The sequence below is a fragment of the Pistacia vera genome, unplaced genomic scaffold (assembly GCF_008641045.1).
Source record: "Pistacia vera cultivar Batoury unplaced genomic scaffold, PisVer_v2 Contig94, whole genome shotgun sequence".
Taxonomy (NCBI): Eukaryota; Viridiplantae; Streptophyta; class Magnoliopsida; order Sapindales; family Anacardiaceae; genus Pistacia; species Pistacia vera.
Genome location: NW_022196823.1, coordinates 1,640,685 through 1,665,620, shown reverse-complemented (window position 1 = coordinate 1,665,620; position 24,936 = coordinate 1,640,685). Strand labels below are relative to the sequence as shown.

Sequence of the window (24,936 nt, the reverse complement as noted above, 5' to 3'; positions counted from 1 at the left end):
GTCATGCGCCCATACGGCGACTCCGGCCACCTCCGGTGGTGGTCGCCGGCTGGGGGTGTTTGAGGGTGGGTTAGGGGTATTTTTGTTAACTTTTAATGTTTTATTATAGGGGGTATTTTGTAAAAAAACAAACATAAAAGGTATTTTATTAATTTATAAATTCTACCTCGTAATACCCGCCCAATTCAACTTTTTTTTAACTTTTTTCAAAAAACTTTTCCCAAAACCCCCAAATTTTGAACCAAACGCAGCCATAGTTTTTGTCTTTTTGATGAATTAATGTTAATTTAAATATGTTTAAAACACCAATGTTTTAAAACCCGACCCCGCCCGGTCGGTTGAACCGGTTCAACCGGGACCTGGAAGCTTCAACGGATCGGGTTTATGCTTTTTATATTCACCCAAAACCCTAAGATTTGGGAGGGTGATCGGTGATCAATTGACGGCCAGAATCATGGGGCTTTTGAAGATAAAGGGTCGGTGAATGCAATGGTGTTGATGGCGTTGATTTTCGGTAAGTAAATCGACCAGAAATTTAACAAATCTGGCAGCGGCAACAATGGGATTTTGCTGGTGATTGGCGAGGCTAACGGGGGTGGGGTGAGGTGGGTTTTGGTTAGGAGAAAGAGATGAGTAATTCCTAGGTGATGGGGAGGGCTGTCGACGTCAACGTTGGTGGGATCTGGCCAAAATAGAACCTATTTTGGTCAGATCTTGGGTAAATTTTAATGGAAATAGGCTCAAGGGACGATTGAGGTTGCATCTGGGGTATCATCGCTGCCAATTAGTCGTCGATTGATTTGTATTCGGGGTGTGTTTGAACATATAATAACTTATATATAATTTTTAAGAGTATTGAATTTTAAAAGTTTTTATCAATCAGTTAAACCGATTAACTAAGGACCCAAAAACTTTACTGGGTTTCGGGTTAGGTTTTGAAACATTGTAAAACACACATTTATAACACCAAAAATTAATGCATAACCGGATTCCTTCCGGAATACGTTTAATTGATTGCATATAAATACAATAATAATTAATGACAGTTTAAAAATCATACAATATAAGAAACATATTCTGATTAGATTGCAATGGCCTAGGAATAGGGTAATCCAAAGATGATTTTGTCTCCACGTGCAGGCCATGCATGCTTCATTAACCCTGGAATCTTTCAATCTGCACTTTTTCAGGAATATGTTTTAACTTCCAGGCAAAACATCGGGTAGGTGATAATATCAGCTCAAATAAGATCTTGCATATTTTATTTTATATTTTACAATTCCTCACTATTTTAATTTAGAATCCGAAATAACCTGTGAATTCTGAATCGAAGTCAACTAATTAATTAGCTTTAAACTAACTTGAAAATCAGATGGAGCTTATGTTATTGACATCGTATTGTGAAATTTTGCTTAGTTAGAAGAATTTGTGATTTGGCTAAGAATTTAGTTCGGTTAAAAAAGACATTTGTATTCAAGAATTTAACACCCTGTCACTAAGGTTAGTACTAAGTTGCTTCTTTGATGATATGTTTATATCTAAGTATTCATTTCTGCTTTTGACAAGCATAAGTTGATCTGTTTTGCCTAGTTTTATCCATATGATTTTTTGCACTTGAGTTAATGATACTTGAAACAGTGGAGTCATTTATGACAGCGTTCTTGTGATGAATTTTGCTTAGTTAGAAGGAATTTGTGATTTGGCTAAGAATTTAGTTCGATTTAAAAAGACATTTTGTATTCATTGATGTATAACTTGTGAAACTTGCATTGGTTTACTAGTTGTGACTGCGATCATTAAAAGTTTTTTCTGCAATGAATTTTGTAAAAAGTCAGTTACGCAATCGAATGAAAATCAATAATAAATATTGTTTGGTCATCTATTGAGAAGATGTATTTGATACAATGACGATGAGACGATTATCCACATCAATGAATGATGATTGCTTGATCATCTATATTGAGAAAGATGTATTTGATACAATTGACGATGAGACGATTATCTACGTTTTAAAATATAAAATTCGTTAAGACAATCGTAAAAAATTTGTTTGATTTTTACAAAAAAAATTGTGTTTTTTAAATATATTTATTTTATTTTCTAAATTTTTGTTAAAATTCATCATATGAAAAAATTAAATTGTATAATATGAGTGGTTTTAATTTTTTTTTTTTTTTTTTTTCCCATCGTGTGAAATTCCTAATCAGAGCTGGTTTTAACCATGTTTATTGTGTAGATTACAGAAAATAAAATAATATAAAGTTAAGAAAAAAGAAAGAACCAACTTATTCCATCTACAGAGAAAAGTTCATCTCTTTCATCTTCTGTCTTTAATTAGATGCTCTACATAAAGCCAAAAAAAAAAAAAAAAAAAAGGTTTATTGTCATTGAGATGATCAACGTTAATAATAATACAATTTAGAACGTTTAATTAGAGGTTAGTGTTTGTCATTGTGGATGCAGGATCCGAGTTCAGATCGAAACCCGAAATTTCTTCTGCAGCTCCTCTGTTTTGCCCCATTATCTCTCATTATCATTGTTATTAACACCGTTATCCCCGTCGAAACTTTCGGCTTCGAAGCGTGGTCGCCATCCTTTCTCCGTCACTTACGCCTCCCGCCGTTACTCTTTTCGAAATACTTAACCGCCACTTGTATCCTCTTGAGTATCGCGAAAAACTCGTCTACCTCATCATCGTTCACCGTCGGTCCTCCGTTAACATCGTTTCCCTTTTTCTGTTCGACTCCGTCCTGTTCTCCGTTATCTCCCGTTTCCTTTTTTCTGCGTTCATTTTCCGTTTCGAAAAGCGTCGCCGTAAGAGAGAAACTTTTTTTTCTTTAGTGTGTGTGTGGGGTTTGTTATGGAAGGTGCTGCATCTCTTATTATATGAGAGCCGGTGTTTGAAATTCCAATCAAAAGTAAAATGACGGTAGTGATGGGTCGGTGATGCAAAGGCATTACGTCATAGGAACCACGTTAACATGACGATTTAAAACGTGTAGCAGCCACTTTGTTCCACTTTCCAGTTGTCGTATAGAGTACTAGACAAACGCGCCCCCTCTTTTATTCTATTTTTTAAAATCTCGAACAATTACTATTATTATTGAACTGTTATTTTGTATATCATTCATATCACATGGTTTTTATAAGTTATACAAAATATTTTTTTATATATGAAGAGCTTTTCAACCATAACACTTTATTATAAACAATAAAAAAATTAATTTTATCAAAAATATAATTTTTTATCCATAACATGAAAGACATTATAATTGAAATTTACTTTTTAAGCATGGTAAACTTCACAGAACAACATTTTTTTTTTTTTAAAAATTAATTGGACTATACAAATAGTGATATAATTAATGGGAATTTTCAAGTTTGTATGAAATCTGTATTATTTTGTTTTGGAAATTTTCGAAATAAATAATCTAATAAATATAATAGAAAATGTTTACGTCATAATCTCTTTTACAAATTTTCTCTCACAATTTCAACTGACAGTTTACAATCAATCAATCATAATTTATCAAGTGTAATTCGAATGGGCTCATTATGACCAATAATTGGAATGACTGATAATATGATTACAATTACAATTAATTTTTTATTAAATATAATATGAATTACATATTTAATGAGTGCCTAGTATTTTTTAATACCATTAGATTAACAAAGATATGTCTCTCAAAAAATGTAAAATTTAATTTATAATATCCTGTTCCTATCTCAGTAAATAAATTAGTTTTCATATTTTAAATTTGGATTACTAGAATATATTATTGATAAATTTAATTGATGATTCTCCAAAAGATAGCATTACCTTAGTAACGACATAAGAAAAAAACATGTTAATTGTTGAATTATAAATACCCATGCCGAGGAAGAAAATGGTAAGATAATGAAAATTATGCAGCTGATATATTTTAGATTCTTATAATTTTAAAATATGCTCTCTTTATATAATTTACTTTAGCTAACTGAGTTTGATTGTTCCGCAAAGGGTTCATTTTGTAAAAGAGTCTCAAGATCTTCTGCAATCGCACTACCGAAAAAAGGAGAGAATTAATTTTTACTTTAGCTTTTTACAAAGTATTGGATGCTATTGGTCATGGTCATGGACCCATTATGTTATTCAGATATTAATTAATTCATGGTAAAATTTTATTTCAAAAACTTTATTACTACTTGTATCTGTCAAAAACGTATTTGGTCTTGTCAGGTCCAATAATATGTACACTAATAAAACCATAGATTTTATCGTTTTACTACTGATATGGCAATGGGAAATCTCATTCAAATTACTACATAATACAAAAACAAAATTTTAAATTTCATTGAAAATACTAAAATTATCCGGTACAGTACTTCCACAGACAAAAGCCCAAAGCCATTTAAAACGGTCTGGATCCATAGCCGATCAGCATTCAAATCCAAGCCCATTTTTTTCTGTGCGTCGTTCGTCACTGTTGTCATCTCCTCTGTAACTTGTTATTTTCTGTTTCTGATTTCCCACTCCAACGCCGCTCTGCTCGTAAATACTTCCTTCACCGACGCCGTTATCCTCTTGAAGTAATTAACCGCCACATGTTCTCTGCTAGTATCGCAAAGAACTCGTCGACCTCCTCCTCCGTCACAGTCGTCCCCTCCGTTAACTTCTCGCGCCTTTTTTTGTGACCCGGATTCGCCGTCGTCGTTTTGCCCCAGTTTCCTCTTCTCTGGCTCCGTTCTTTTACCTTCAGACATCTTCGATAGTTGTGTACAATCTGAGGTGTATTTTTGTAAGTCTCTTGTATTCTCTGTGAAGAGAGAGGCGGAACTCGGAAGTTGATATTCGTGGTAGTGATGATCGTTATGTCAATTATCAGTTAAAGAGCCTGTGCATGACAACGCATTGCCATTAGTACATCAAGCAAAACGTCACAATGTAGTTTAAAATAGAAGGTTCTTTTTTTGGCAAGTGTCGTTTTTCATTGGTAGATGATTAACTCAATCTGGTGATGCTATGGAGGATGCGTTGCGGGGCAGCATGTGGCGTGTGGAGTGAGGTGGAGGTGTAAAGTCAAGAGTTAGGTTTTAGGTTGGGATGAAGACTAAGAGTGGAGAATCTGCTGCAGAAGTTTCAAAAACTAAACAGTAAAAGAGGATACCAGATCTGCAAATTAAGCCTACATTTTGAATATATGCCATTGCTTATCTTTTTGATGGGTAATTGTAGGATACAACTACAGTAATAGATAGCACCAGATGCATCTAATATACAGTTCAAATCCAGGAATAATATCCAGATTACTTGGGAGCAACATAACTTAATGTTGACCATTACTTCAAATTATTATCTTCGATTAAAATAATAAATTAACTCTAATAGGATGATGTTGAGAGAGGCTAAATTAGAACAGTATTGTAATTAAATTACAAGCGTAGTCTTTGTTTGTTGTGGACAAGAGGGGTTAACGCCTACAGCAGCTAGTGAGGCTTGCTATATCAGATAGAAAGCTCAGTTTATGCCAAATTTCAGACCAAACCATAAATTTGGAATTATGTTTTATTTGGACCAGCTATTTGTTGCCTCAGAATCGAGATTTGGCTTAGGACCATCCAGATCACCAAGTCTAGGAAGGGACCGATTCCGTTATTATAAGCGTGACTTAATTGATGATTGTTTTGAGTGAGACAAGATGAAGTGAATGAAACAAGAAAATGTAGCATGGACCCACGTGGTCGGGATCTGAACAGACTTGACTGGTGTCTAACATTTGAGGCCTACTTTAGTGCGATGAATCCATTTCAATAGATTATTGGGCCAAAGATTGGACCAAACTGTGGTCCATTCTCTACTCATTTTGTCAGTTTAGCCTTGTTAACTGGCAACAGTTTGACGTATGAGCTTACCTCAGATTTATGTCAATTATTGCATAGCTCGCTCTATAAGGATATGACTAATTTTTATAAATTTTATACTGCATTTAACTTATTTCTTAAATAATTATTTTTTCACTTTTATTTGACGGTTAACAGTGACACAATCAAATACAAGAGATCGAATTATATATGATCGAAGTTATAGTTACCCTTTTCTTATCCTTTCCTACAATGCTATTCGAAATAAATAAATAATAATCTGGTGAGTGGTGACTTGATAAAACAGTGCCTCTAACATTCTCCGATAGGACAAGAAAAGAATTCCTATCATCCTTGTAATGGGGATGGGCGAGATGGATACGATGAATGAGATTTTCGCCCTGTCCTATGTCCCATTGCCATGCTTAAAACTGTGCAAAAAAAATCGATAACCGAACCAAATACGGTAACCGAATCCAAATTTTCGGATAATTTTTAGAAAGTATCCGAATTTTCAGTTCGGTATCGGTTTTTAATTTTAGAAAACCGGTTACCCGGTTTTTATTTATAAAAAAAAAAAAAAAAAACAAATTAACAAAAGAGTGAAAGACGTCAGACAAGTCGTCTGTCAAAAAAAATCCCCAAATGCCAAATCTGAAAATTTCAGATGCCCTAAAACTAAAACCCGTCAGACCGTCACTCTCCACTGCGTAAACTTCCAGTCTCACTGTCTCAATCTTCCACTCTTCGTCACTCGTCAGTTGACTCAGTGTCTCTTCCTCTCTTCCATTCCAGTACTCAAGTCCTGCAGCTTTGCCTAATTTCATTCTTGGTTGAATTGGTTGGCTTTATCATATTTGGAATCAATATCTGTTTCTGCCTATTTCATTCTGCAGACCAAGAAACTAAAATGATACTATTTTTCTCGTAAAGGATTTAATTGTTGGTACTGGGTGAACTTTCATTTCAGTTTCTAGAGATGAACTCAACTTCAGGAGTGGTTGGTTGGGTTAATTATAGGAAAGATCTGATCTGGAGTCTGAGATTTGTTTGACATAAATAATACTTTGAAAATGGAGAGATCTGAACTTGGAGATTGAGATAAAGTATAGAGTATTACATTTGATTTGGTGTATATTAATTCTTAAGTATTGAAGGCATTAATTAAGTTGATGTTCTGGCAACTAATGATACTACATGAATCAGATTTAAGTTTTCCATTCTATATCCTTTAGAATATATATGATTAGATGTGGTATTTCTCATAAATTAATTACATATTTGATACTAAGTTGTACATTTCTATATCCTTTGGAAATATTTAACTAATGATACTAAGTTGTGGGACAAGTCACAGATTTTGACATCAACATAATTCATAAACCCCATGTAAATATTATTTTCTCATAAATTAATTACATATTGAAGCCAAAATTATCCAGTTGAGTTATGACAATGAAACAACTTATCTAAGAGTTTATTATTAGTAAGAAAAGCTTATTTAAGTCATAAACATTAAAACACCATTGAATATTTGTTGTATTTTAAGAAGGCTTGTAGGATTTTAATAAATTAATTTACAGCTTTTTGAGATTCTCTCATTAGCTCTTTTGGAGCTTAATTAAATTGTTAAAATTTCAATCTATCTTATGTTAAACCTTTTTCTTTTTGGTTAATTATATTTGAAATCTTTTTAAAAAATTTGTAACCAAACAATATAAAAAATTCGGATACCAAAATCGAATACCCGGTTTTTTATCCGAATTTTGGGGTATCCACAAAACCGGATAGTTTAAAATCGATTCGATTAACGATATATTTTTGAAGGTACCCAAATTTTTGAGTACCCAATTTTTGGCCAAATTTAGAACGGTACCCGGTTTTGCACAGCCCTAGCCACGCCTAAGTTTCAAAAGACATAATTAATCCTATAGAGGAGTTGTTAACATGTGGTAAGACATATAGTTTTTGTCTTTTTGATGAATTAATGTTAATTTAATATGTTTAAACACCACATTATAACACCCTACCTAATAAAACAATAAAAATTATGCTGACCCCAAAAAAAAAAAAAAGTTTAGAAATTGACAAAAACACCCCACCCACTCACATTCGCCAAATTCCAGCCACCACCGTCGGAAGGTGGTCAGAATCTGGTATAATGGTGCACTACCGGCTGGATCTGGCCGGTAGTGCACCAATCTAGCCTTTTTCGGCCAGATCCATTGTAGATCTGGCCGTTGATAACCATATCTTTGGCCGTAGCTAGTCATCAATGACAGTCATATCGTTGGTTGTCGTTAACCACCAAACGCGACTAGATCTGGCTTTTTCTGGCCAGGTCTACGGTGGATTTGGTTGGAAAAGGCTATATTGGCGCACGACCGGCCATATTCAACCAGTCGTGCGTCGATATGCGACTACGGCCACCCTCCGACGATGGTGGCCGACTGTCGGTATTTAATGGGTGGGTAGGGATATTTTTTGTTAATTTCAATGTTTTATTACAGGGGTATTTAGTAAATTGACAAACCTAAGGGGGTTTTTTTGTTAATTTTCAAATCCTACCTTGTAATAACCATCAAACTTTACTTTTTTTTTCAAAATCTATTTTAAAAAGTATCAGAATAATGAACCCAACGCACCTTCAGATTTTATATTTATATTTATTTAAATTTTGCCCCTATAAATCTTTTAGATTTTGAGAACGGAACAGCCCAGCCCTTAAGGTAAGTTTGGATTTTGTTTTTGTAAAACCCCGTTTTTAATTCTAATATATTTATTACATATTCTTTGTAATTTTTATTTTTATGCAAGAGGATCTGTTAGTTTTTAAAAATTTTATTAGGAGTGAAGATAAAAGGAATAAGAGTTGTTAGGTTTGCACATAACTGAGGGGAAAAATCTAGGCATTTTTACAATAGAAAGCTGATCAACTTAATCATTTTGTTCTCCTCTATGGGTGGATGTGTTTGAGGTTATTGAAGAAGATGGTTTAAATCTTGAACAAATAGGTGAAGCATGTAATCTATTTAAGGGTGAAAATCGAGTCGAGCCGCTTGCGAGCCACTCAAACTCTACTCGATGTTGGCTCGAACTCGACTCGGCATTAGTAGAGTCGAGTTTGAGTTCGAGTAGAACTCGACTTGATATGTTCGCAAGTATTTTAAAGCTCGATGGTTAAGTTAACAGTTTTTAAAGTAATAGAGGTCATATGTCATTTAAAAGTTATAAAATTTGCAAATCCATCTCTATTAGATGAGCTTGAAATTGAGTTTGAACTCAAACTCAATTATTAAAACTCAAATATACAAACTCGAATTCAAACTCGATTTTCAATTTCAAATATTGAGTTCAAGTTCGAACTTGATTTCTCAAGCTCGATCAGACTCAAATTCGAACTCGGTACTATAGTGATCGAGTTGAGTTCGATTTACCAGATACTCAACTCTATTCAATTTCACCCCTACATCTATTAGATTTAACCTATTCCTTTGATTTTGCATTTAGCTTGCATATGATGAAGAGTATATTAGCAATTACTAATGAGTTATCACAAGCATTGCAGAGAAAATATCAAAACATTGTAAATGTTATAGCCCTAGTCAAAGTCTCCAAACAATGGTTACAATTGTTGAGAGATGAAGGATGAGAATCTTTGTTGAGTGAAGTTTCTTCATTTTGTCAAAATCATGATATTGCCATTTTGAATATGGATGATATGTTTGTAATTCGAAGGCGGCCACAACAAAGAGTTGAGCACATGACAAATTTGCATGACTATCGAGTTTAATTGTTTTATACAGTGATAGATATGCAACTTCAAGAATTTAACACTCGTTTCACTAAGGTTAGTACTGAGTTGCTTCTTTGTATGATATGTTTAGATCTAAGTAATTCATTTTCTGCTTTTGACAAGCATAAGTTGATCTGTTTTGCCTAGTTTTATCCATATGATTTTTTTGCACTTGAGTTAATGATANAAAAATGTGCCAGAAGAGATGTTACATGTGTCTCTTACCACCAACTTTTATTTTTAATTTGATTTGATTTTCAGCTAAATTGGTTTTGTTAGTGAAGTCTTTTCAGCTATTCATTGTCAAAAAAAAACTGGCAAAAACGACTAAGCAAATGCTTACTTTAAAAAATAATAATAATTTAGATACGAATTTGTATGGAGTAAGGACCACTTCTTCTATTATGAGTGATTGCCTCCTTAACACGTTTATCACACACCACAAAGAAGAGGAAATTTCCAATTTCACTTTACAATTTTAAAATTATTTATGGTTCATAATTCCTCGATTTTGGGAGACAATCTTTATTGATTCTTCCATTTCAAAGAAAAATTTCTCATCCTTATCATCAACCACCTCTCAAGATTCACTATTCCAAATTGCTAAGTCAGGTCTAGTCATCCCTACTACCACACTACATGTTTATTAGTTTATAATTTATTTATTTTTATAATTAGGTATTCAGATCAGTTTATGTGAAGTTCAATTAATCTTTAACATCTATTAAACAACTTATCTAGGTGACCTCAAAATATAAACCCAAAAACTCAAAGAAAGAAACAAACTTCTTTAACTGTCAAACTAATCCCCTAAGATTATTCATCTATAAATTGGTATACTTAAAAATTTAAAGAATAATGTTACATTTACACCATCCATTATACCATTTTTATTACACTATGATGTGGCATATCCCACATCCATATAAATTTTTAATTATTTTAAATTTTTAATATTATAATAAAATAATTATTAGTAAAATAATGATAGTATAATAAAAATAATGTAATGGGTGGTGTAAATATAGCATTACTCAAATTTAAAATATATAAACAAAAGCATAATATATATATGAGGTAGATGCAATGTTTCTACAATTGATTAATTGTAATGGAATATTTTTATTTTTGTGGTGAAATGGCCCACATAACCATTCAATGGTGGAATGCACCATAATATATGTATAAATATGATATATTCACATTTTATGCATGATTTGCTTAGCTTTCAAGGCAATAGGAATATTAATTTTTTTTTATTTCCAACTTCGGAGAATACTTTGTCCTAGTTCAATAAAGGGTTTTGTGGTGGGCCATTATGTGCCCTCCTTGAAAGCAACTTCTAACTATCTTGTTCTTCTTCTAATGGGAGATGACTTGACTCTAATAAACCTTCTTGACTATTGAAAATTTCTAACTTCTAGGCAAATCCATTGTACAACAATTGCTTTTTTGTCCCTATATTCCAAATTGTTGACTTGTTTGGCAATCCCTTTTGTTAATATACCTCAAAATATTGGTTAAACGTTTACTTATTCTGTGGGTATTTCGATAATGTTGAAAACTTGTGGAAACAACGATAGTGGATGCTTCATTGTTGCCCATTCAAAATTGTAACGAATATGTCTAAAGATATACGTTTGGAGAAATGAAAAAGAAGAGAAATACGTTTAGAAGAATCAAAATTGTGAAATCACGTTGGTTTGACCCATGTAGATTGTTAACTATGGATTCCAACTTTTGACCTTTAAATAGATGAGGGTTGCACACACTATTGTTAGTTCAATTTATAGTTCCCACCTATTTCTAATCCTCCTTTACTTAATTAATTGAAATAAAGTAGTATCATTAAGAGAATAATGTTATGTATAATAATAGCCTATCTAGAGGCATAGTTAGAATATTTTTAGATTGGGCTATATTTTTTTTTTTTTACAAACGCAAGTAAAATATTTTGGGTGCAAGTGCACCTTATTAAACAAAATAATATAAGAATCTTACACTAAACAATTAATTTCTTTTTGGAGGTAGAGGAGAATATTTATAAGAAATATTTGGTTATTAGTTATCGAATAAATAAAATCAAACTTTTTATTGTTATTAAATTTTTAATTGTGACTTTAAAAGTAACTTTGAAATTATAGTTATTAAAAATGACCTATTGGAGCAATTAAAGTGTTTTTGTTTTTATTTTTTAAAAGTTAAACAATCATAGTAATGCCATCTAGATATGCAAATACAGTTTCCCACGTCATTTATTTTAATTTGTTTAATTCATTTAATTAATTTAAAGTCTCGTAATATTGTGATTTATCAAAATTATATATATATATATATATATATATATTTATAATATATATATATTCCTCACATTATTAATACAACTCTTAAATATGAAATAATTAGTTCTAAATGGTTGGTGTATTAGTGTATATGTAACACGCTTAATAAATAAAGTGTTGCTCAAGCTCAATATGATTTTTAAGACAAATATTGTTTATATTTTTTATTTAATCAACTGTTAGTTTTTTAGTAAGTCATGAAGTACATATTCTATTTTATATATATATAAACTGAAAAATTTTGAATGTAAATGATTTAATTAATTTTGGTTTTTTTTTTTTGAAAGACTTTCTTCTTCTGTATATATTAAATTGATCATTTAAATATTTTGTTATTAATTTGTTGAATTATTTAATATATTTCATTTTGTAGTTATTTCTTATTATCTTTTAGTTGTGTCTTATCCCCAGTGGCGGATCTAGGAATTTCCCTCAATGGGGCAAAATATAACAAAAAAAAAAAAAAAAAAAAATAAAACCAATCTAACTACACATTTTTTTTTTTTTTCATTACAATGGCTTCAATGAAAAGTTATAAAATACAATAAATATTTGAAAAAAAAAAAACAATTTTTGTAAAAATTTGACAAACAACCCAATTATATATAAACAACTTCTTAATACGAAACTGTCCAAGATTCTCTATTCTCACCATGACCTCGCCACATTAGCTTGATATAAAAATGCCCAGATTTCTCCCCTCAGTATTATAAACCCAACAGTTTTTATTCTTTCATTTTCACCCCTAATAAACTTTTAAAAACAACAAATCCTCTTGCATAAAAATAAAAATCACAAAAATATGAAATATATATACTAGGATTAAAAATAGGGTTTTACAAAAATAAAATCCAAACTAACCCTGGGGGCTGTTTCAAAATCTCTAATTCTATGAGTGTAAAATTTAAATAAATATAGATGTGGACTTTTTTTCAAAAGTTGAGTGGGGACTCAAGTCCCCAAGTAGTAATGTATCCGCCACTGTTTATCCCTACAAACAACGCATCTTGAAGGTAAGATAGATGTTATGAATTTAACGAGACTTATGTCCATTTAAAAGAAGATTTACAATGAATTTTCTGTTTCTGATTTTTATTTTATTTTATTTTATAAATCAATTTAAAAACTAACAGGATTCTTATGTCAATGAATAAATTTAATCTAACACTAAAGTGAAAAAAAAAAAATAATCCATTTAAAACAAAAAAATAAAAAGAATGGGAATTCATAATTGAATTGGTTTCGTCATGATTGATTGTTCTTTTTTGTAAGAAACGTGTGAAATAGGTTGAAGTTACAATCCCTTCAAAATAAACGTGGAACCTAAAATGGGAGATGGCTAACTCTATCAACAGACATAAATATTAAAGACAAACACACTCCATCCATCCACTAGCTGCATTTCAAAGAAAAAGTTTAAACACCAATTTCACATGACATAAACCTTCGGACAACTTATCCAAATATTGTCTTGTTACGTAAATTACTCAATCGTCGTGTGTTAACGTTTGTGCTTCATTTTGGATTTGCTATAATTAACTTCTAAACATAATCATTATTAAACTTACTTTAATTAATTTACATCATTTCTTGTCTTATCATATACAGATCTCATAATTTGACTAAAAAAAAATAATGTTTTTGTAATTTAGTAGTGGGATTTCTCGATCGAAGAAGACAAAGATTTTAAATCGATGGGCAATCAGATCGTTGATAGATAAAACAGGATAATGGTGGATCGGTTAATCTATCCAATTCAAATAAAGTTTCGTTTGGGATGTTACAACTTATAAGCCTTCAGTAATTAATCAATTGATTCCCACTCTCAATCTATTGTTGTCTATTGAGGTATGGTATAGGACGAATAAGAATCTTCATAGTTTCAATCATCAATCTTTATTTATTTTATTTTTTTTATTGAATTGAATCATATTTACGAAACCAGCAAAGGAGGTTGGTTTGGACTTTACGTAGATGAAATTAATCACGGGTAGTTTCAGATGTAACTTTTGAATTTTTCTTCTTTTGGATTAAGCAAATACATTATATATATCATTATTTTGGATTTAATATAATAATATTCTTGTATACGAAAAAGTTTCATTCGAAGAATAAAATAAAATTAGAAGTATGATTAAGCGAAGGGACCTAACTATCCCAGCTTACAATTCCTATTTTTTTAATAAAGATGATTTAACAACAAGATCAATTCACTGGCCGCTGCAAATTTATATTAGCAATTATATGGTGTAGTTAATGGTGTTAATAATTTAGATTCCTTTTATTAGAGTTTTAGATTATGTTTGAGAGAATTATTTATAAATTAATAACCAAATATTATTAGATTTCACTTACTAGTTTGAAAATTTTAATCAAGTATAGTAGATACTTTTTCAGTCTCTATATTCACAAAACATAAAAACTTCAAATGATTTTCCTTCTCACTTACGAAATATTAAATCAACATATTTGTTCCTTCTTTTGTGACCAAAAGGTCATCTCTATAATTGATTTCGTGTTGTTTTTAATTAAGAGTAAGGCCATTGTAAGTAAAAAAAATTAAACATTTTTATTTAATTATTAGATTATCGATTATTTGTTTCCACTGTTATAAATAATTTGTGTGTCTCTGTATTAACGTTCCAACATCTTAAAAATCGTATAAATCTAATAATATCGAGATAATTGTCGAACAGATTTATCTTAATTGCCATCATATAAATATTGCCATAATATCACGCAAAATTCTGAGACCATGAATTTATCTTTACTTTATGAGCGACAACAACTTGCATATATGCAAGATTTCCATCTGACATGATGCGATTCGACCTTGTGCTTTTTTTGTAGAAATATTACAGACAGTTAATGACCCACAAGATAGCATGTCAATTTGAAGGGATTAGTTAAATCAGTATCTAATAATAACTGTAATATGCACCGTATAAAAACAATTTTTGTATATAAAATTAACGGGCATAATTCTCCTTAAATTTCAAAGTAGCCGCCTTGGAAGAACTGTTGATTACTTGATTTGTTGTCCAGAAACACACTAATTGAAGACCTAATCAGGTGATTTTGATTACACAACTGATTTTAGTTTCATGTTTATCTTATCACAAACTACATTTTTATGGAATTGAAAATAAGAGTGCATGTTGAAACAAATACACTCTTCTCTCTCTCTCTCTCTTCCTCTTTCTGTGATCAAGGGTCTCCGAACCAACTTGTGGGTATTTCAACTATCATCCAGGACCCTGAGTTGACATATTTCGATTTTATTTTTTATTTTGTACCTTTCAGATACATGTTAAGAAAGAAAACTCCCATTGGTAAGGATTTTAAAAATTATAAGAATAGGACCTGTATTGAACAGGCCAAAAACTGATATTTTGGCTTGACAGTGCATCTCAGGTTAATGAATAATCTTTTATATTTAAACATTAATCAAACTTTACTCTGGAGAATAGAGATGCTCTTTTTCTTTTTGGTTTTGTGTTAAAAGCATAGTGTTGGGCTTGAATTCCAAATTCTTTCTTAAATACCTACTTTTTTATTGGGCTCTTTAACCCATTACTATTCTATCTATACTGCACACTGTTGCCACGCATATTCAGCATTTGAAGTTTATGGGCTTTCGCCATCTGCAAAGTAGAGTATATACAGACGTTGTTACATATTTCAGTAAGTGCAAACCATAAATCAAGTCAGTGTTAAATGAATGTATTCTGAGTGCCAAATACTAGATTTGTTGGAAATGTTATATGTTTATATACATATATATTCGCGGGTTAATTGGGATGGCATCAATTTGTCTCGGAATTTAATTGAATAGCTATCTAATACACTGCAGAATGAAGAAAGATTTGTGGAAGGGAAGAGTATTGCGAATCAGGTTAAGCACTTGGAATTCCTGAAAAAAATAGGATGATAAAGGTTAGATAACGAAAATATAGGCTGAGACGCATGCCGCTAAGGAAATGCCGAAAGTTAGAAGAAAGAGTCTCATCGATTTTGAGTTTTCCACAAAACAAATGGCTAGCTTTTCAGTCTGGTCCAAAGATTAGACTTTTCGCTTCCTATCCTTTCGCTTACTATGTGCATGAAATGGAGTATTTTATTGTAGTAATTGGATTGGACCACAACCTTCAATTTCAACTCCCTTTTATAAAGGGTATTATTTTTGTCTTAGTTGACGCCTCTATCCTTATTTGGACCACTTGAATTTGTCATACTATTCTCAAAAAGGAACCATGATCATGGCGCGACAATAAATGATAGATTAATAACAATATTATGCAATGGTAATATTGAGGTCCAATGACAATCCATTCAGTTGTACTTCTATAAAGCCTAAGAACTTACCTAAACTGTCTTCTTCCCTTGCGTAGCTTCTGCATCAACAATACTTCGAACTTCTCAGCATCTTGGAATTTCCCTGGTTTTAAACAAATGACAAATACCCATATTACTGTAAAAACCAAGTCAGATTGAAGTAAATCAGAAATAAGGAAGCAATCGAATACCTTCCCATTGCTAGCAGTCTGGATCACCCTTACTTGAATATTCTCATCTGCATTTGGTTTTTTCCTTTGAGGACCTGCAATGATTTTTGTTAGGATCTGAAATAAAGAAGCATAAAGGATGCCCATGACAAAACTCAGCTCTTATACATACCTTATTTGATCCCCTCTTCAACGACTTATACCTGCCTTAACGGGGTATGGATTGATCTGCAACGACATTTATACGAGTATCATCCTGACCAATGAAATCAATAATAACTGATATTAATAAATTGAAAGGTTTGCTGTTCTAAGATTGTAATACACAATATGTTTTATGATTACATAAAAAATTTCATTACCAGTGTTGTACATGGGACAACCTTGGTACGCTTCTGATGCTTGTACCCACTGTCCTAACAGCTTGCCAACTAGGCCCACCCACACCCTGCATAACTTTTTTGGGAATGGTAATTGGTGGCCACCCTTGCCCCTGTACAACTCTTAGTCTTTTAACTCCTCAATCCATCCTTACTCCATCAGGCCACAAGGGGTGGTGGTTCACCCTGCATAATTTTGGAATAACAATATTATAATTGCTGAAACATGTCCTTTCTCTCATGAAGCTCCAGCCATGGTTAGACAGAATTATATTTAAATCACATAAGAGGATAAATTATGTAGTTACCAGAACAATGAAGCTGTATAGAAATCTGGAAAGAAATTTGGTAAGGACCCTGGGGGGTTTCGGTAGATTTGGGGATTTGATGATTAAATCCCTAAATCAGAGATAATGGTTAAATTCCTTACTTTGTCTCCAATTGCTTAAATATAAAATAATAGAAAATGCGGACATGAGCTTCTGACGGTACAGTATCATGAAACGGTGTGTAAAGGGGGGGATTTCAGGAAACGAGAAACTACATGGGAGGCTTTTGAGGATTTATGTTAAGAATGTTGTTAATTCTCAACTCTTGCCCCATGCCATGAGTTAAAGGTCCCAATTTATTAATTTAAGTCAACATTTAAATCCATGCGTGGAATTTATAATCTTAAAATAAAATGAATTGCAATATTTTAAAGTTAACGCTTACACCTACTGTTACTTACACGAGTTAGTGATGCAACATTTAATATAAAAAAAAATGTAGTTCGAAGACTAGACGAACAGACCTAATTCATTGACCCACCTTTCTTTTCTGAAATTTATGACCATGACACACACAATAATAATATAAACAAGACCTTTTGCATTGTACTAAGTGCAATTCTCTGCGTGGATTGTTATGCAGAGGATGATAATAAATATCAATGAGATTAACCAAATAAATAATCCTTGCTAATGAGAAACGTTCTAGTTTTTTCTGGGATGTATTAATGAATGACGAGTGGGGATCACACCCCAACTAAAGTTTTTAAAAAAAATTCAGGATCCTAAAATACATATTGTTTTCCTATTATGAAAAAACTATTATATATTCAATTATTTTAACCTCATAGGTTTGTTAATTTAACTACACACAAAAAAAAAAAAGTTTAGAAATGACAAAAAACACTCCACCCACTCACATTTGCCAGATTCCAACCATCATCGTCCGAAGGTGATCAGAATCTGGTATAAGGTGCACTACGGCTGGAGCTGACCGGTTTGTTAATTTAACTAAACACCAAAAAAAAAAAAAAGTTTAGAAATTGACAAAAACACCCCACCACTCACATTCGCCAAATTCCAGCCACCACCGTCGGAAGGTGGTCAGAATCTGGTATAATGGTGCACTACGGCGGGATCTGGCCGGTAGTGCACCAATCTAGCCTTTTTCGGCCAGATCATTGTAGATCTGGCCGTTGATAACCATATCTTTGGCCGTAGCTAGTCATCAATGACAGTCATATCGTTGGTTGTCGTTAACCACCAAACGCGATCAGATCTGGCTTTTTCTGGCCAGGTCTACGGTGGATTTGGTTGGAAAAGGCTATATTGGCGCACGACGGCCATATTCAACCAGAGTGCGTCGATATCGACTACGGCCACCCCCGAGATGGTGGCCGATGTCGGTATTTAATGGGGTGGGTAGGGATATTTTTTGTTAATTTCAATGTTTATTACAGGGGTATTTAGTAAATTGACAAACCTAAGGGGGTTTTTTTGTTAATTTTCAAATCCTACCTTGTAATAACCATCAAACTTACTTTTTTTTTCAAAATCTATTTTAAAAAGTATCAGAATAATGAACCCAACGCACCTTCAGATTTTATATTTATATTTATTTAAATTTTGCCCTATAAATCTTTAGATTTTGAGAACGAACAGCCAGCCCTTAAGGAAGTTTGGATTTTGTTTTTGTAAAACCCGTTTTTAATTCTAATATATTATTACATATTCTTTGTAATTTTTATTTTATGCAAGAGGATTGTTAGTTTTTAAAAATTTTATTAGGAGTGAAGATAAAAGGAATAAGAGTTGTTAGGTTTGCACATAACTGAGGGGAAAAATCAGGCATTTTACAATAGAAAGCTGATCAACTTAATCATTTTGTTCTCCTCTATGGGTGGATGTGTTTGAGGTTATTGAAGAAGAGGGTTTAAATCTTGAACAAATAGGTGAGCATGTAATCTATTTAAGGGTGAAAATCAGAGTCGAGCCGCTTGCGAGCCACTCAAACTCTACTCGATGTTGGCTCGAACTCGACTCGGCATTAGTAGAGTCGAGTTTGAGTTCGAGTAGAACTCGACTTGATTGTTCGCAAGTATTTTAAAGCTCGATGGTTAAGTTAACAGTTTTAAAGTAATAGAGGTCATAGTCATTTAAAAGTTATAAAATTGCAAATCCATCTCTATTAGATGAGCTTGAAATTGAGTTTGAACTCAAACCAATTATTAAAAACTCAAATATACAACTCGAATTCAAACTCGATTTTCAATTTCAAATATTGAGTTCAAGTTCGAACTGATTTTCAAGTCGATCAGACTCAAATTCGAACTCGGTACTATAGTGATCGAGTTGAGTTCGATTTACCAGATACTCAACTTATTCAATTTCACCCCTACATCTATTAGATTTAACCTTCCTTTGATTTTGCATTTAGCTTGCAATGATGAAGAGATATTAGCAATTACTAATGAGTTATCACAAGCATTGCAGAGAAAATATCAAAACATTGTAAATGTTATAGCCCTAGTCAAAGTCTCAAAACAATGGTTACAATTGTTGAGAGATGAAGGATGAGAATCTTGTGGAGTGAAGTTTCTTCATTTGTCAAAAATGATATTGCCATTTTGATATGGATGATATGTTTGTAATTCGAAGGCGGCCACAACAAAGAGTTGAGACATGACAAATTTGCATGACTATCGAGTTAATTGTTTTATACAGTGATAGATATGCAACTTCAAGAATTTAACACTCGTTTCAATAAGGTTAGTACTGAGTTGCTTCTTTGTATGATATGTTTAGATCTAAGTAATTCATTTCTGCTTTGACAAGCATAAGTTGATCTGTTTTGCCTAGTTTTATCCATATGATTTTTTTGCACTTGAGTTAATGATACTTGAAAATAGATGGAGCTTATGTTATTGACATGCGTTATTGTGATAAATTGCTTAGTTAGAAGGAATTTGTGATTTGGCTAAGAATTTAGTTCGGTTAAAAAAGACATTTTGTATTCAAGAATTTACACCCGTTTCATAAGGTTAGTACTAAGTTGCTTCTTGTATGATATGTTTATATCTAAGGAATTCATTTTCGCTTTTGACAAGCATAAGTTGATCTGTTTTGCCTAGTTTTATCCATATGATTTTTTGCACTTGAGTTAATGATACTGAGAATCAGCTGGAGCTCATGTTATTGACATGCGTCTTGTGAGAATTTGCGTAGTTGAAGGATTTGTGATTTGGCTAAGAATTTAGTTCGATTTAAAAAAGACATTTTGTATTCATTGATGTATAAGCTTGTGAAACTTGCATTGGTTTTACTAGTTGTGACTGCGATCATTAAAAAAGTTTTTTCTGCAATGAATTTTGTAAAAAGTCAGTTACGCAATCGAATGGAAAATCAATAAATGAATAATTGTTTGGTCATCTATATTGAGAAAGATGTATTTGATACAATTGACGATGAGACGATTATCCAACATCAATGAATGAATGATTGCTTGATCATCTATATTGAGAAAGATGTATTTGATACAATTGACGATGAGACGATTATCTACCGTTTTTAAAATATAAAAATTCGTTAAGAACAATCGTAAAAAATTTGTTTGATTTTTACAAAAAAAAATTGTGTTTTTTAAATATATTTATTTGTATTTTCTAAATTTTTGTTAAAAGTCATCATAATGAAAAAATTAAAATTGTATGAATATGAGTGGTTTTAATTTTTTTTTTTTTTTTTTTTTCCCCATCGTGTGAAATTCCTAGATTCAGAGCTGGTTTTAACCATGTTTATTGTGTAGATTACAGAAAATAAAATAATAATAAAGTTAAAGAAAAAAAGAAAAGAACCAACTTATTCCATCTACAGAGAAAAGTTCATCTCTTTTCATCTTTCTGTCTTTAATTAGATGCTCTACATAAAGCCAAAAAAAAAAAAAAAAAAAAAGGTTGTATTGTCATTGAAGATGATCAACGTTAATAATAATACAATTTAGAAACGTTTAATTAGAGGTTAGTGTTTGTCAGTTGTGGATGCAGGATCCGAGTTCAGATCGAAACCCGAAATTTCTTCTGCAGCTTCCTCTGTTTTGCCTCCATTATTCTCATCATTATCATTGTTATTAACACCGTTATCCCCGTCGAAATCTTCGGCTTCGAAGCGTGGTCGCCATCCTTTCTCCGTCAACTTACGCCTCCCGCCGTTACTCTTTTCGAAATACTTAACCGCCACTTGTATCCTCTTGAGTATCGCGAAAAACTCGTCTACCTCATCATCTTTCACCGTCGGTCCTCCGTTAACATCGTTTCCCTTTCTTCTGTTCGACTTCCCGTCCTGTTCTCCGTTATCGCCCCGTTTCCTTTTTTCTACGTTCATTTTCCGTTTGTCGAAAAGCGTCGCCGTAGGAGAGAAACAATAAGTTTTTTTTTTCTTTAGTGTGTGTGTGGGGGTTTGTTATGGAAGGTGTCTGCATCTCTTATTATATGAGAGCCGGTGTTTGAAAATTCCAATCAAAAGTAAAATGGACGGTAGTGATGGGTCGGTGATGCAAAGGCATTACGTCATATGAACAACGTTAACATGACGATTTAAAACGTGTTGCAGCCACTTTGTTTCCAGTTGCCGGTCTACAGTACTATTCAAACGGCGCCCGCTCTTTTTATTCTATTTTTTAAAATCTCGAAGCAATTACTATTATTATTGAACTTGTTATTTTGTATAATCATTCATATCACATGGTTTTCATAAGTTATACAAAATATTTTTTATATAATTGAAGAGCTTTTCACACCATAAGCACTTTATTATAAAACAATAAAAAAAAATTAATTTTATCAAAAAATATAATTTTTTATCCATAACATGAAAAGACAATTTATAATTGAAATTTAACTATTTTAAGCATGGATAAACTTCACAGAACAACATTTTTTTTTTTTTAAAAATTAATTGGACTATACAAATAGTGGATATAAATTAGATGGGAAGTTTCAAGTTTGTATGAAATCTGTATTTATTTGTTTTGGAAATTTTCGAAATAAAATAATCTAATAAATAATAATAGAATAATGTTACGTCATAATCTCTTTTTACAAATTTTCTCTCACAATTTCAACGTGACAGTTTACAATCAATCAATCATAATTTATCAAGTGTAATTCGAATGGGGCTCATTATGACCAATAATTGGAATGACTTGATAATATGATTACAATTACAATTAATTTTTATTAAATATAAATATGAAATTACATATTTAATGAGTGCCTAGTATTTTTTAATACCATTAGATTTACAAAGATAAATGTCTCTCAAAAAATGTAAAATTTAATTTATAATATCCTGTTCCTATCTCAGTAAATAAATAATAGTTTTCATATTTTAAATTTGGATTACTAGAATATATTATTTGATAAATTTAATTGATGATTCTCCAAAAGATAGCAGTACCTTAGTAACGACATAAAGAAAAAAACATGTTAATTGTTGAATTATAAATACCCATGCCGAGGAAGAAAAATTGGTAAGATAATGAAATAATTATGCAGCTGATATATTATTAGATTCTTATAATTTTAAAAAATATGCTAGTCATTTTTATATAATTTACTTTAGCTAAACTGAGTTTGATTGTTCCGCAAAGGGGTTCATTTTGTAAAAGAGTCTCAAGATGCTTCTGCAATCGCACTACCGAAAAAAGGAGAGAATTAATTTTTACTTTAGCTTTTTACAAAGTATTGGATGCTATTGGTCATGGTCATGGTCATGGACCATTATGTTATTCAGAATATTAATTAATTCATGGTAAAATTTTTATTTCAAAAACTTTATTACTACTTGTATCTGTCAAAAATCGTATTTGGTCTTGTCAGGTCCAATAATGATGTACATACTAAATAAACCATAGATTTTATCGTTTATACTACTGATAAATGGCAATGGGAAATCTCATTCAAATTACTACATAATATACAAAAACAAAATTTTAAAATTTCATTGAAAAATACTAAAATTATCCGGTACAGTACTTCCACAGACATAAAGCCCAAAAGGCCATTTAAAACGGGTCTGGATCCATAGCCGGATCAGCATTCAAATCCAAGCCCATATTTTTCTGTGCGTCGTTCGTCACTGTTGTCATCTCCTCTGTAACATTGTTATTTTCTGAGTTTCTGATTTCCCACTCCAACGCCGCTCTGCTCGTTAAATTACTTCCTTCACCGACGCCGTTATCCTTCTTGAAGTAATTAACCGCCACATGTATTCTTCTGAGTATCGCAAAGAACTCGTCGACCTCCTCCTCCGTCACAGTCGTCCCTTCTCCGTTAACTTCTCGCGCCTTTTTTTGTGACCCGGATTCGCCGTCGTCGTTTTGCCCCAGTTTCCTCTTCTCTGGCTCCGTTCTTTTACCTTCAGACATCTTCGATAGTTGTGTACAATCTGAGGTGTATTTTTGTAAGTCTCTTGTATTCTATCTGTGAAGAGAGAGGCGGAACTCGGAAGTTGATATTCGTGGTAGTGATGAGTCGTTATGTCAATTATCAGTTATAAAGAGCCTGTGCATGACAACGCATTGCCATTACGTATCATCAAGCAAAACGTGCACAATGTAGTTTAAAATAGAAGGTTCTTTTTTTGGCAAGGTGTCGTTTGTTCATTGGTAGATGATTAACTCAATCTGGTGATGCTATGGAGGATGCGTTGCGGGGCAGCATGTGGGACGTGGGGAGTGGAGGTGGAGGTGATTAAAGTCAAGAGTTAGGTTTTAGGTTGGGATGAAGACTGAAGAGTGGAGAATCTGCTGCAGAAGTTTCAAAAACTAAACAGTAAAAGAGGATACTCAGATCTGCAAATTATAGCCATACATTTTGAATATATGCCATTGCTTATCTTTTTTGATGGGTAATTGTAGGATACAACTACAGTAATATAGTAAGCACCAGATGCATTCTAATATAACAGTTCAAATCCAGGAATAATATCCAGATTACTTGTTTGGAGCAACATAACTTAATGTTGACCATTTACTTCAAATTATTATCTTCGATTAAAATAATAAATTAAAACTCTAATAAGGATGATGTTGAGAGAGGCTAAATTAGAACAGTATTGTAATTAAATTACGAAAGCGTAGTCTTTGTTTGTTGTGGACAAGAGGGGTTAACGCCTACAGCAGCTAGTGAGGCTTGCTATATCAGATAGAAAGCTCAGTTATATGCCAAATTTTCAGACCAAACCATAAATTTGGAATTATGTTTTATTTGGACCAAGCTATTTGTTGCCTCAGAATCGAGATTTGGCTTAGGACCATCCAGATCACCAAGTCTAGGAAGGGGACCGATTCCGTTATTATAAGCGTGACTTAATTGATGATTGTTTTGAGTGAGACAAGATGAAGTGAATGAAACAAGAAAATGTAGCATGGACCCAACGTGGTCTTGGGATGTCTGAAACAGACTTGACTGGTGTCTAACATTTGAGGCCTACTTTAGTGCGATGAATCCATTTCAATAGATTATTGGGCCAAAGATTGGACCAAACTGTGGTCCATTCTCTGCGCATTTTGTCAGTTTAGCCTTGTTAACTGGCAACAGTTTGACGTATGAGCTTACCTCAGATTTATATCAATTATTGCATACCTTGCTCAATAAGGATATGACTAATTTTTATAAATTTTATACTGCATTTAACTTATTTCTTAAATAATTATTATTTTCACTTTTATTTGACGGTTAACAGTGACACAATCAAATACAAGAGATCGAAGTTATAGTTACTCTTTTCTTATCCTTTCCT

General features: G+C 32.2%; 2 protein-coding genes across 2 annotated transcripts; both read right to left on the bottom strand.

The window, feature by feature from the left end:
* Window positions 1-21,153: 21,153 nt before the first annotated feature.
* On the bottom strand, window positions 21,154-21,516 carry LOC116120569 (protein NIM1-INTERACTING 2-like). The gene has a single exon (XM_031406516.1). The coding sequence runs from the start codon at window positions 21,514-21,516 to the stop codon at window positions 21,154-21,156; it is 363 nt and encodes a 120-aa protein (XP_031262376.1).
* A 1,681-nt stretch (window positions 21,517-23,197) lies between these two features.
* Window positions 23,198-23,560, bottom strand: LOC116120568 (protein NIM1-INTERACTING 2-like). Its single transcript, XM_031406515.1, has one exon. It carries the CDS (start codon window positions 23,558-23,560, stop codon window positions 23,198-23,200), a length of 363 nt encoding a protein of 120 aa, XP_031262375.1.
* Window positions 23,561-24,936: the final 1,376 nt, after the last annotated feature.

What these genes read in the sequence shown, in the direction of transcription:
- LOC116120569 (XM_031406516.1), bottom strand. Translation starts at nt 21,516, where the DNA reads ATGAACGTAGAAAAAAGGAAACGGGGCGATAACGGAGAACAGGACGGG.
- LOC116120568 (XM_031406515.1), bottom strand. Translation starts at nt 23,560, where the DNA reads ATGTCTGAAGGTAAAAGAACGGAGCCAGAGAAGAGGAAACTGGGGCAA.